Source organism: Oncorhynchus masou, chromosome 12 (genome assembly GCF_036934945.1).
Source record: "Oncorhynchus masou masou isolate Uvic2021 chromosome 12, UVic_Omas_1.1, whole genome shotgun sequence".
NCBI lineage: Eukaryota > Metazoa > Chordata > Actinopteri > Salmoniformes > Salmonidae > Oncorhynchus > Oncorhynchus masou.
Window position 1 is genome coordinate 54,048,801 of NC_088223.1, and position 13,669 is coordinate 54,062,469.

General features: G+C 43.4%; 2 protein-coding genes across 4 annotated transcripts in view; both read right to left on the reverse strand.

Moving 5' to 3' along the window:
• Positions 1 to 13,669, reverse strand: part of LOC135550436 (bcl2-associated agonist of cell death-like) — a 339,230-nt gene that overhangs the window by 99,520 nt on the left and 226,041 nt on the right. The window lies entirely within an intron of this gene.
• LOC135550424 (pyruvate carboxylase, mitochondrial-like) overlaps positions 1 to 13,669 on the reverse strand; it is a 92,897-nt gene that overhangs the window by 7,375 nt on the left and 71,853 nt on the right. For all 3 annotated transcript variants that reach the window (XM_064981216.1, XM_064981215.1, XM_064981217.1), the window contains exons 14-18: positions 13,230 to 13,386; positions 12,808 to 13,048; positions 12,394 to 12,643; positions 6,384 to 6,628; positions 5,323 to 5,502 (exon numbers count right to left, since the gene is read on the reverse strand). In XM_064981216.1, coding sequence (XP_064837288.1) covers positions 5,323 to 5,502; positions 6,384 to 6,628; positions 12,394 to 12,643; positions 12,808 to 13,048; positions 13,230 to 13,386 — 1,073 coding nt within the window. The remainder of the gene's footprint in view (positions 1 to 5,322; positions 5,503 to 6,383; positions 6,629 to 12,393; positions 12,644 to 12,807; positions 13,049 to 13,229; positions 13,387 to 13,669) is intronic.

Below are 13,669 nucleotides of genomic sequence, written 5' to 3' on the forward strand. Positions count from 1 at the left end.
TTCCATTCCTTTGTTATACATGATGTTATACATAAGCAGGTGGCCATTTTAAGTTTGAACTGATCTGCAAAATAAATTACAAGAGCAACAATGGGGGGGGGAACAAACAAGAGGGGGAACTGCATTGTACCCTGGTGATGTGAGGGACACATTTGATCGTAGGAAACTGAGCTTCAGGTGAAATGTAATTGTGGAGATTCTTAGAGATGGGAAATAAATCATATTTATTCAAATTTTAAATAGATGAAATGGTGCGAGATCTCCAAGGACAGTAGAGGGACAAAAACAAGCAAACTTTTCAAATAAAGTATTTATATGACTTAATGGGATCCTGATCCTGTAATGTGTTATAAAACCAACATTTTCTGAGCTCTATAAAAATACCTACTATAATGTAAGTGGAACATAATAAATGTAGTCTTAATGTTAAATCCATAGAGTACCACACCTAATAATCTTTAATACTGTCTGTGGGAGTACAAATCCTGTCATTATGGTTGGCTGTGAAAAGGCAGATACGGTGGGGCAAAAAAAGTATTTAGTCAGCCACCAATTGTGCAAGTTCTTCCACTTAAAAATATGAGAGAGGCCTGTAACTTATCATCATAGGTACACTTCAACTATGACAGACAAAATAAGGAAAAAAAATCACATTGTAGGATTTTTAATGAATTTACTTGCAAATTATGGTGGAAAATAAGTATTTGGTCAATAACAAACGTTTCTCAATACTTTGCCAACAAAGGGTATCTAACAATGAGGTCAAACATTTTCTGTAAGTCTTCACAAGGTTTTCATACACTTGCTGGTATTTTGGTCAATAACAAAAGTTTCTCAACCTTGTGAAGACATACAGAAAACGTATTTTCACACACTGTTGCTGGTATTTTGGCCCATTCCTCCATGTAGATCTCCTGTAGAGCAGTGATGTTTTGGGGATGTTCCTGGGCAACACGGACTTTCAACTCCCTCCAAAGATTTTCTATGGGGTTGAGATCTGAAGACTGGCTAGGCCACTCCAGGACCTTGAAATGCTTCTTACGAAGCCACTCCTTTGTTGCTCGGGCGGTGTGTTTGGGATCATTGTCATGCTGAAAGACCCAGCCACGTTTCATCTTCAATGCCCTTGCTGATGGAAGGAGGTTTTCACTCAAAATCTCACGATACATGGCCCCATTCATTCTTTCCTTTACACGGATCAGTCGTCCTGGTCCCTTTGCAGAAAAACAGCCCCAAAGCATAATGCTTCCATCCCCATGCTTCACAGTAGGTATGGTGTTCTTTGGATGCAACTCAGCATTCTTTGTCCTCCGAACACGACGAGTTGAGTTTTTACCAAAAAGTTCTATTTTGGTTTCATCTGACCATATGACATTGTCCCAATCTTCTTCTGGATCATCCAAATGCTCTCTAGCAAACTTCAGATGGGTCTGGACATGTACTGGTTTAAGCAGGGGGACACGTATGGCACTGCAGGATTTGAGTCCCTGGCGGCGTAGTGCGTTACTGATGGTAGGCTTTGTTACTTTGGTCCCAGCTCTCTGCAGGTCATTCACTAGGTCCCCCGTGTGGTTCTGGGACTTTTGCTCACCGTTCTTGTGATCATTTTGACCCCACGTGGTGAGGTCTTGCGTGGAGCCCCAGATCGGGGGAGATTATTAGTGGTCTTGTATGTCTTCCATTTCCTAATAATTGCTCCCACAGTTGATTTCTTCAAACCAAGCTGCTTACCTATTGCAGATTCAGTCTTCCCAGCCTGGTGCAGGTCTACAATTTTGTTTCTGGTGTCCTTTGACAGCTCTTTGGTCTTGGCCATAGTGGAGTTTGGAGTGTGACTGTTTTTTCGAGGTTGTGGACAGGTGTCTTTTATACTGATAAGTTCAAACAGGTGCCATTAATACAGGTAACGAGTGGAGGACAAAGGAGCATCTTAAGGAAGAAGTTGCAGTTCTGTGAGAGCCAGAAATCTTGCTTGTTTGTAGGTGACCAAATACGTATTTTCCACCATAATTGGCAAATAAATTCATTATTAAAAATCCTACAATGTGATTTTCTGGATTTTTCCCACTCATTTTGTCTGTCATAGTTGAAGTGTACCTATGATGAAAATTACAGGGCTCATCTTTTTAAGTGGGAGAACTTTCACAATTGGTGGCTGACTAAATACTTTTTTGCCCCACTGTATAAACTGAACAAAAATATAAATGCAACAATCAACCATTTGAGTTACAGTTCATATAAGGAAATCAGTAAAAAAAAAAGAATTAGGCCCTAATATATGAATTTCACGACTTGAAATACAGATAGCTTCAATTTAAAAAAAATGTAGGGGCATGGATCAGAAAACCAGACAGTATCTGGTGTGACCACCATTTGTCTCATGCATCTCCTTCGCCTAGAGTTGATTAGGCTGTTGATTGAGCCCTGTGGAAGGTTGTCCCACTCCACTTCAATGACTATGTGAAGATGCTGGACATTGGCGGGAAAGGAACACGCTGTCGTACACGTCAATCCAGAGCATTCCCAACAGATGACATGTCTGGTGAGAATGCAGGTCATGGAGGAATTGGAAAATGTTCAGCTTCCAGGAAATCTGTACAGATCCTTGCAACATACAGTACCAATCAAAAGTTTAGACACACCTACTCATTCAAGGGTTTTTCTTTATTTTTACCATTTTCTGCATTGTAGAATAATAGTGAAGACATTACAACTATGAAATAACACATGGAATCATGTAGTAACCAAAAAAAGTGTTAAAACAAATCAAAATATTGTTTATATTTGAGATTCTTTAAAGTAGCCACCCTCTGTCTTGATGACAGCTTTGCACACTCTTGGCATTCTCTCAACCAGCTTCATGGGGTAGTCACCTGGAATGCATTCCAATTAAAACAGGTGTGCCTTGTTGAGTGAATTGCTGGAATTTCTTTCCATCTTAATGCGTTTGAGCCAATCGGTTGTGTTGTGACAAGGTAGGGATGGTATTCAGAAGATAGCCCTATTTGGTAAAAGACCAAGTTCATATTATGGCAAGAACAGCTCAAATAAACAAAGAGAAACAGCAGTCCAGCATTACTTTAAGATATGAAGGTCAGTCAATACGGAACATACCAAGAACTTTAAAAGTTTCTTCAAGTACAGTTGCTAAAACCAACAAGCGCAATGATGAAATGAAACTGGCTCTCATGAGGACCGCCACAGGAAAGGATTACCCTGAGTTACCTCTGCTGCAGAGGATAAGTTCATTAGAGTTGACAAACTCAGAAATTGCAGGCCAAATAAATGCTTCACATAGTTCAAGTAACAGACATCTCAACATCAACTGTTCAGAGACTGCATGAATCAGACCATGGTCAAATGTCTGCAAATAAACCACTACGAAATGACACCAATAAGAAGAAGAGACTTGCTTGGGCCAAGAAACACAAGCAATGGACATTAAACCGGTGGAAATCCACCCTTTGGTATGAGGATTCCAAATTGGAGATTTTTGGTTCCAACCGCCGTGTCTTTGAGACGCAGAGTAGGTGAACGGCTGATCTCCGTTTGTGTGGTTCCCACCGTGAAGCATGGAGGTGGTGTGATGGTGCTTAACTGGTGACACTGTCTGTGATTTATTTGGAATTCAAGGCACACTTAACCAGCATGGCTACCACAGCATTCTGCAGCGATACGCCATCCCATCCGGTTTGCCCTTAGTGAGACTGTCCTATTGAAAAACAAATGATAATGACCCAACACACCTCCAGACTGTGTAAGGGTTTTTGACCAAGAAGGTGAGTGAGTGAGTGCTGCATCATATGACCTGGCCTCCACAAATCACAACCTCAACCCAATTGAGATGGTTTGGGATGAGTTGACCCCAGACTGAAGGAAAAGCAGCCAACAAGTGCTCAGCATATGTGGGGAACTCCTTCAAGACTGTGGGAAAAGCATTCCAGGTGAAGCTGTTTGAGAGAATGCAAAGCTGTCCTCAAGGCAAAGGGCAGCTACTTTGAAGAATCTAAAATGTATTTAGATTTGTTTAACACTTTTTTGGTTACCACATGATTCCATGTGTCATTTCATAGTTGAGGTCTTCACTATTTTTCTACAATGTAGAAAATATTAAAATAAAGAAAAAGCCTTGAATGAGTAGGTATGGCCAAACTTTTGACTGGTACTGTGCATCATGTTGAAACATGAGGTGATGGCGGCAGAGGAAATGGCACAAAAATGGGCTTCAGGATCTAATCACGGTATCTCTGTGCATTCAAATTGCCATCGATAAAAGACAATTGTGTTCGTTGTCTGCAGCTTATGCTTGCCCATAACATAACCCCACCGCCATCATGGGGCACTCTGTTCAGAACACTGACATCAGCAAACTGCTCGTCCACACAACACCATACACACTGTCCTCAATCAGCCATATGACCGGTACAGTTGAAACCATCATTCATCCGTGAAGAGCACACTTCAACGTGCCAGTGGTCATCGTAGGTGAGCATTTGCCCACTGAAGATAGTTACGACACAGAACTGCAGTCAGGTCAAGACACTGGTGAGGACGAAGAGCACGCAGATGAGCTTCCCTGAGACGGTTTCTGACAGTTTGTTAAGAAATTCTTCAGTTGTGCAAACCCAGTTTCATCAGCTGTTCAGGTGGCTGGTCTCAGATGATCCCGCAGGTGAAGAAGCCCAGATGAGCAGGTCCCGGGCTGGCGTGGTTACACGTGTTCTGCGGTTATAAGGCCAGTTGGACGTACTGCCAAATTCTCTAAAATGGGGGTGGCTTATGGTATAGAAATGAATATTACATTCTCTGGCAACAGCTCCGGTGGACATTTCTGCAGTCAGCATGGCAATTGCATGCTCCTTCAAAACTTGAGACATCTGTGGCATTGTGTTGAGACACTGCACATTTTACAGTGGCCTTTTATTGTCCACAGCACAAGGTGCACCTGTGTAATGATCATGGGGTTTAATCAGCTTTTTGATATGCCACACCTCTCAGGTGGATGGATTATCTTTCCAAAGGAGAAAAGCTCAGTAACAGGGATGTAAACAAATGTGTGATCAAAATTTGAGAGAAATACGATTTCTATGCATATGAAACATTTCTGCGATCTTTATTTCAGCCCATGAAACATGGGACCAACACTTTACATGTTTCATTTATGTTTAAGTTCAGTGTAAAATACATGTTCTTCATACAATCATCATGTTCTCCATACAGAATCATCCCAGCAGCGTGTTAAAAATAATGTTGTTGCGAGCTGAAAAGAACTTGGGCCTAAGGGAAGTTAGACTTATTGGGAATTTGTGAAGTGTGTTTTACCTTGGACCTGAAGGGTTCAGGGAAGCCTCCGTGTGGGATGCCAATGTGGCCCTGCAGGAACTCCACCACAGAGAGGGGGAAGGAGAGCTCATCAGCCCTCTCCTCCACCTCTGCCCTCGTCAGAGAGTTCTGTACCATGAACTGGGCCAGGTCGCCCACGATCTTCGAGGAGGGGGTCACCTGCAGGCAGGCAGACACAGAGTGGGCAGAGGAGAGGTGGAGCGAGATGAAAGATTCTATCCACAACATTACTGGTGCTACAGCCCATCGGTCATAGACTATTGTGTATTACCATTGGAACCTCAAGCTGGCGTGCAAATTGGAAGTGAACAGAAGTGTGGTAGAGTCAAGAAGGGAGACAGATTAAAATTGTTTGAGAAAAACATTTTTTTTTTTGCAGCCAATTGTAGGAACAGTGAAAAGACAAGACAACGAAAGGGGTTAGAATGAGGAGAGAAAAAAATATGCATAATGAAAGTGAAGTAAGCGTGTCCACTATCAAACAGACACCGACTCACTGTGCCTGTGATATGGACAATATGACATCGAAGGAAACGAAGGAGGAGAAGAACAGAAAGTCAACTATCTCTGATCATTTAATTAAGCCCTAGGAAATGAAAACCAGCAAGGCAAGACCAAACGCTAGAAGATGCCATTGATTGGAGAGATCAGACAGAAGCATGGAGAACAGAACAGATAAGCTTTGCTCAAAGCTCCTTGGTTGATCTGACTTCAGGCTGCAGCGAGATTAATGGCTCCACTTTCTGCAAACTTATTCCCATTTCGTTTTTTATTTTGTCTTTGAGACAGTAGAGCCTCCCTCCCACGCACACATAGCTAAGAGAGAGTGAAAGGAGGAATGTGAGGGAACAAATTGAGTGGGCAATTCATTCTGAAGTTCTCTTCAAAATCAGAAGAACTCTTTTGTAAATCCGCCTTAATAGCAATAATTATGAATCTGAAAAGACAATTTGTGAATGAGGAATGTGAGTTTTAGCACATAATTCGAACTGCTGAAAATGAGGCCAGTGTTAAGGACACCAGGAGTCTGGTTGTCTCACCTTGATGAGGTCACCCAGCAGCTTGTTGGCCTCTGTGTAGGACTTCTTCACCTCCTTGAACTTGTGTCCCAGGCCCATGCTGTGAGCCTGGAAGTGCAGGTTGGTGTACTGGCCTCCAGGGATCTCGTTCTCATACACGTCAGCATTGCCAGACTTCATAGTGGCTGTACAGTCAAATGGTGCGTAGAGCCCACGAGCAACCTCCCAGTACTCACTGTAGTCATAGACATTCTCCAGAGATATGCCTGTCAAAGAGAGGGCAGGACAGAGAGAATAATAGGCATCTATAGATGCTGTCAGCACAAATACAATGAAACATTATCTGCAGTTGAATTCAGAAGTTTACATACACCTTAACCAAATACATTTAAACTCAGTTTTTCACAATTCCTGACATTTAATCATAGTAAAAATTCCCTGTCTTAGGTCAGTTAGGATCACCACATTTTAAGAATGTGAAATGTCAGAATAATAGTAGAGAGAATGATTTCAGCTTTTATTTCTTTCATCACATTGACTACAGCTCAGAGTTTAACACCATAGTGCCCACAATGCTCATCACTAAGCTAAGGACCCTGAGACTAAACACCTCCCTCTGCAACTGGAACCTGAACTTACAGACGGGCTGTCCCCAGATGGTAAGGGTAGGCAACAACACGTCTGCCACGCTGATCCTCAACACTGGGGCCCCTCAGGGATGTGTACTTAGTTCCTTCCAGTACTCCGTTCACCCACGACTGTGTAGTCAAACAACTCCACCACCATCATTAAGTATGCTGACGACACAACAGTGGAAGGCCTGATCACCGACAACAACGAGACAGCCTATATAGAGGTCAGAGACCTGGCAGTGTGGTGCCAGGACAATAACCTCTCAGTGTGAGCAAGACAAAGGAGCTGATCGTGGACTATAGGTAAAGGAGGGCCGAACAGGCCCCGAATTAACATCGACAGGGCTGAAGTGGAGCGGGCCGAGAGTTAAGTTCCTTTGTGTCCACATCACCAACAAACTATCATGGTCCAAACACACCATCATGGTCCAAACACACCAAGGCAGTTGGGAACAACACCTTTTCCCCCTCAGATTTGGCATGGATCCCCAAATCCTCAGGAAGTTCTACAGCTGCCGCAGAGAGCATCCTGACCGGTTGCATCACCACCTGGTATGGAAAGCGCTCGGCATCTGACCATAAGGCGCTACAGAGTGTAGCGGCCCAGTGCGTCACTGGGGCCAAGCTTCCTGACATCCAGGACCTAGAGTTGAAATCGGAAGTTTACATACACATTAGTCAAATACATTTAAACTCAGTTTTTCACAATTCCTGACATTTAATCCTAGTAAAAATCCCCTGTCTTAGGTCAGTTAAGATCACAACTTTATTTTAAGAATGTGAAATGTCAGAATAGTAGAGAGAATGATTTATTTCAGCTTTTATTTCTTTCATCATATTCCCAGTGGGTCAAAAGTTTACATGCACTCAAATAGTATTTGGTAGCTTTGCCTTTAAATTGTTTAACTTGGGTCAAACGTTTCAGGTAGTTGGGTGAATTTTGTCCCAATCCTCCTGACAGAGCTGGTGTAACTGAGTCAGGTTTGTAGGCCTTCTCGCTCGCACACACTCTTTAAATTCGGCCCACAAATATTCTATGGGATTGAAGTCAGGGCTTTGTGATGGCCACTCCAAACCTCGACTTTGTTATCGTTAAGCCATTTTTCCACAACTTTTGGAAGTATGCTTGGGGTCATTGTCCATTTGAAGACCCATTTGAAACCAAGCTTTAACTTCCTGGCTGAAGTCTTGAGATGTTGCTTCAATATATCCACATAATTTTCCTTATTCATGATGCCATTTATTTTGTGAAGTGCACCAGTCCCTCCTGCAGCAAAGGACCCCCACAACATGATGCTGCCACCCCGTGCTTCACGTTTGGGATGGTGTTCTTCGGCTTGTAAGTCTCTTCCTTCCTAACATAACGATGGTCATTATGGCCAAACAGTTCTATTTTTGTTTCATCAGACCAGAGGACATTTCTCCAAAAAGTACGATCTTTGTCCCCATGTGCAGTTGCAAACTGGCTTTTTTAATGGCGGTTTTGGAGCAGTGGCTTCTTCCTTCCTGAGTGGCCTTTCAGGTTATGTCGATATAGGACTTGTTTTACTGTGGATATAGATACTTTTGTACCGGTTTCCTCCAGCATCTTCACAAGGTTCTTTGCTGTTGTTCTGGGATTGATTTGCACTTTTCGCACCAAAGTACGTTTATCTCTAAAGAACAGAACGCATCTCCATCCTGAGCTGTATGACTGCTGCGTGGTCCCATGGTGTTTATACTTGCGTACTATTGTTTGTGCATATGAACGTTTGGAAATTGCTCCCAAGGATGAACCAGACTTGTGGAGATCTACAATTCTTTTTGGGTTGATTTCTTTTGGTTTTCCCATGATCAAAAGCAAAGAGGCACTGAGTTTGAAGGTAGGCCTTGAAATACATCCACAGATACACCTCCAATTGACTCAAATGATGTCAATTAGCCAGAAGCTTCTAAAGCCATGACATCATTTTCTGGAATTTTCCAAGCTGTTTAAAGGCACAGTCAACTTTGTGTATGTAAACTTCTGACCCACTGGAATTGTGATAGTGAAATATATGTGAAATAATCTGTCTAAACAATTGGTGGAAAAATGACAAAGCAGATGTCCTAACCGATTTGCCAAAACTATAGTTTGTTAACAAGAAATTGGTGAAGTGGTTGAAAAACAAGTTTTAATGACTCCAACCTAAGTGTATGTGAACTTCCGACTTCCACTGTATGTTAAACCTGATGTGTTAATCGACTATGTGGGAGCCACAGAACCCTAAAGCTTATCAGTGTGGTGCTCACCACTTAGGCATTCACAGGCTTCCAAAGCAGGAACACTCAGTCAGTCAATGCACCCTCTGCTGCCAATACCCTAATTTAAACCCGATGACCAATCATAATGCCTGTTGCTATAATTACAATTAGCTCCATGCTTCACCTGGCAACAAAACAACTCCAAGACACACATACTCAGGCCAGCGTACACACACACACAGGCCACAAATTCTCCAACCAATCTCAGAGCCTAGTGAATTTTAAGCTTTGATATCAATCTGAAGCTTCCCACTCCCTAAACCATACACATCTGTTGGCACATATCCATCAGCATGGGAGGAGGAAATTGAGAAGAGAAAGCGAGCCAACGAGAGAGTGTGACATTGACCACATTTCCTGTCCCTCAGGACTAGAGCTGACTTAAAGATGATCTATACACATCAAGGCAGAGAACAAGGGACCTTCGCCAGAGGGGAGCTCCCAGTGCAGATGAAAGATGGATGGGTAGAAAGATTAAAGAAGTGAAGTGCTCAGAAGTAATTTAAGAGCAAGAGAATGTGGATGAGAAGGGATCACGGAAAAGAGGAAAGGTGAAAAAGACTAAATGAGGCACTTGAGGATTTTCTGTAAACAATTACCATTAGTTAGGATTAGGAAACAAGTCAACACAATAAATATGAACACATGGGACCGAGGCAGTAACATTTCTTTGGGGTTAAGTGCCTTGCTCAAGGGCACCGACAGATTTTTCACCTCGTCGGCTCGTGTCTTCGATCCAGCGACCTTTCGTAGCAGACCAAAAGAGCGCTTAGACAAGTAAGAGAGAGCATACTAGTGGGAAGAAATAGAAATGAACAGTCTTATCATCCTGTCTCATGCATGAATACCCAAAGTCATATTTGGAATTCATTTTGAATTAATTTGACAATAAATGGACAAAAACTGTACTGCACTAAAGCGCAACATTTCAAAAGGGAGAAAGGAATAAGACCGAATTTGCTTGACATTTCAATTACCTAGGCAGCCTTCTACTCAGTGAGAAGGAGCAGGAGAGCGAGAGAGAGAGCGAGAGAGAGAGCGAGAGAGAGAGCGAGATTAGTAGACTTCACGGGAATAAACAAAATCAACAAAGAATACAACATGTCTTTTTCTCAGAATGTGAGCATTCTGATCGGTTTAAAACTCCTTGTCGAGAGCACAATCACATACACACTCCAACACGAAATCTAGTTGTGCTTTGTGTCCTTGAACAGTAATTATCGGAATGAGAGAATCTGGAGACCATAGAGGCACATGTTTTGAAATGGAAAATTGGAACAAGTTAAAGAAAGATGCTAAATTGCACCTCTAGGCCGTCTACGCTTTCATCAACTCGCATCCAACAAAACAATTTCTGGGTTATAATCATTTTGAAAACTACTCAATTTCACAGCGTGGATTGGGCTTTAGAATAATCTCGCAGAGTCCTGCCACATTTCATTTTCTAAAGAGGACATTTTTCCTTTAATAAAAACTAGATAACTGGATTAGAATGAGAAAAAACGAACTAACTGTTAAGTGCTCACTTGTGCTCAGGTAGTGTAGAATTCCCAACGGTACACCAGTACATGGTCAAGTCATTTCAGAGCAGCTGCTACCTCCATTCTCTTCCTGACTAATTCATTATGGATGGATTTTTATATTCTCAAGTGTTGTTCAATTCTAAACAAACAGCAACTCCATTATTTCATTTGCCTCCACTTTGTTTCAGGTGGCCTACGATAAGGCTCTAATTAAGGGTTTTACAAGCAGCTAATCAAATCCTGATTCATTGTGTACAAAATAAAGAGTTACTAAGCCATTTCATGGATGTTGTAGGAGGGATTAGATGCTCATAAATTGTGAGAATATTATCTTCTAGTCTTTGTTCATCTAACCATTAGGAATTAAAAAGAACAGCCCTTCAAACCTTGTCTTCCATCTTTCATGAATCAAAGCACACTAACAGTCAGACTCATAAGTGTATGCAGGGTGATGGCACTAGCCTGCTGCTGAATGGTTCCCTCCTAAATAACAATGCCACACAGGGGCAATGATCTCGCCTCACGGCCGTTCCCCTAGCAACAAAGATGGCTGCAGCCATGAGAACTTGGTTCTGACCACGTTCCTGTTCCCACGCAGAGACAGAGCCTTGCAGGCCAGGTCATTACAGCGGGTTAAGACTCATCTGCTGCAGTAATGTCTCAATTAACTGAAGGTCGCGGGGTCGTGTGTGTGAGCTATGTGCGGCCTATCTTCCTTCTGCCTTTTCCTCTAGTTCCCGCTCCCCGTTGCTCTCTCCCTCTCCACAACAAACATACTTTATTTTCCTCTGCTTTACATTAGTCTGTGCCACGTGTTGATATTCTGTAAGTCATAAGGTTGTCTTTGTTTTTTACTCAACTGCTGAGTTGAAGAGGATAAGCAGAGCGACGACACACTAAGCATCAGCACAATTCAGTTGTCACTATTTCCAAATGGCTGGCAGCTCACTCTATTTCCAAATGGCTGGCAGCTCACTCTATTTCCAAATGGCTGGCAGCTCACTCTATTTCCAAATGGCTGGCAGCTCACTCTATTTCCAAATGGCTGGCAGCTCACTCTATTTCCAAATGGCTGGCAGCTCACTCTATTTCCAAATGGCTGGCAGCTCACTCTATTTCCAAATGGCTGGCAGCTCACTCTATTTCCAAATGGCTGGCAGCTCACTCTATTTCCAAATGGCTGGCAGCTCACTCTATTTCCAAATGGCTGGCAGCTCACTCTATTTCCAAATGGCTGGCAGCTCACTCTATTTCCAAATGGCTGGCAGCTCACTCTATTTCCAAATGGCTGGCAGCTCACTCTATTTCCAAATGGCTGGCAGCTCACTCTATTTCCAAATGGCTGGCAGCTCACTCTATTTCCAAATGGCTGGCAGCTCACTCTATTTCCAAATGGCTGGCAGCTCACTCTATTTCCAAATGGCTGGCAGCTCACTCTATTTCCAAATGGCTGGCAGCTCACTCTATTTCCAAATGGCTGGCAGCTCACTCTATTTCCATTGGCTGGCAGCTCACTCTATTTCCATTGGCTGGCAGCTCACTCTATTTCCATTGGCTGGCAGCTCACTCTATTTCCATTGGCTGGCAGCTCACCTGTGTTGAATTTGGTTCCCTTGGTGCAGGCGACAATGGCTCCCATGCTGGGCTGCGATGTCATCCCAGCCATGGAGTCCACAGCGACGTCTACGATGTCGGCCCCGGCCTCGGCACACGCCAGCATGGCGGCCACGCCGGCGCCTGCCGTGTCATGGGTGTGGACGTGAATGGGCATGTCAGGAAAACGGTCCCTCAGAGCACCAATCAGCATCCGGCTAGACTCAGGCTTCAGCAGCCCTGCCATGTCCTAAAGAAAGAGCAAGGAGTCAACAACATGACACACAAACTATTTATGCCCGAGTTGCTGATTCCAAGTATTTGTAAATAGCGGAATATAAATAAAATGTGTAATTGATTGGGATAAACCGCATTACTGGGTTTGATGACAGAGCAGGTTCAGTGCCAGTCTACCTTGACATTCAGTATGTGTGTTCCAGCTCTGACCAGCTCATCAGCCAACTTCAGGTAGTAGTCCAGAGAGTACTTCTGCCTCATGGGATCAGACACATCTCCTGTGTAGGAGATGGAGGCCTCCACCACCCCCCCGGCAGCCCCAGCAGCCTCCATACCCAGCATCAGGTTGGGCAGGTAGTTCAAAGAGTCGAAAACACGGAAGATATCCATGCCGTTCTCCTTGGCCACCTCACAGAACCTGGTCAGAACCATTGAAAGGTGGATAAGTACATGCTTCAAATGAAGAACCCTTGGGTTTAAGGGTGATACTTTCAAGAAATACTGTGCAGACGATGACCGTCAAACTGTGAAGGTTGGGGTTGAGACGATGTGTGTTCTAGTTGGAGTAGGGGTGTTTGATCCAGGGCAGAGGTACTGACTTGAACACTGCGTTGTCGGGGTAGTTGGTGTAGCCCACAGCGTTGGCTCCTCTCAGCAGCATCTGGAAAGGCACATTGGGCAGCAGAGCTCTCAGCTCCTGCAGTCGTTTCCATGGACACTCGCACAGGAAACGCATTGCCACATCAAAAGTGGCACCTACTCAGAAGAGGAAAGATCAATATCTGCCATAGCAACAGACTCCATTGACGAGAAAGTCCATAAACATAGACAGTAAATGGACAGATTGCCCTGAATAGACAAACTTTCCTAGTCCTCCAGAGACTGATGGACTTCCTCCCTAGTCTGATGTCCAGCTCCCTCAACATCAAAACAATTTTTTTGGGACACTGTCACAATGGATTTGCTTCAAAGGGGGCCAAGATTATTTTCTGCAGCCTTAGTTTGTAAAAAGTGCTATCCAAATAAAACATGGATTTCA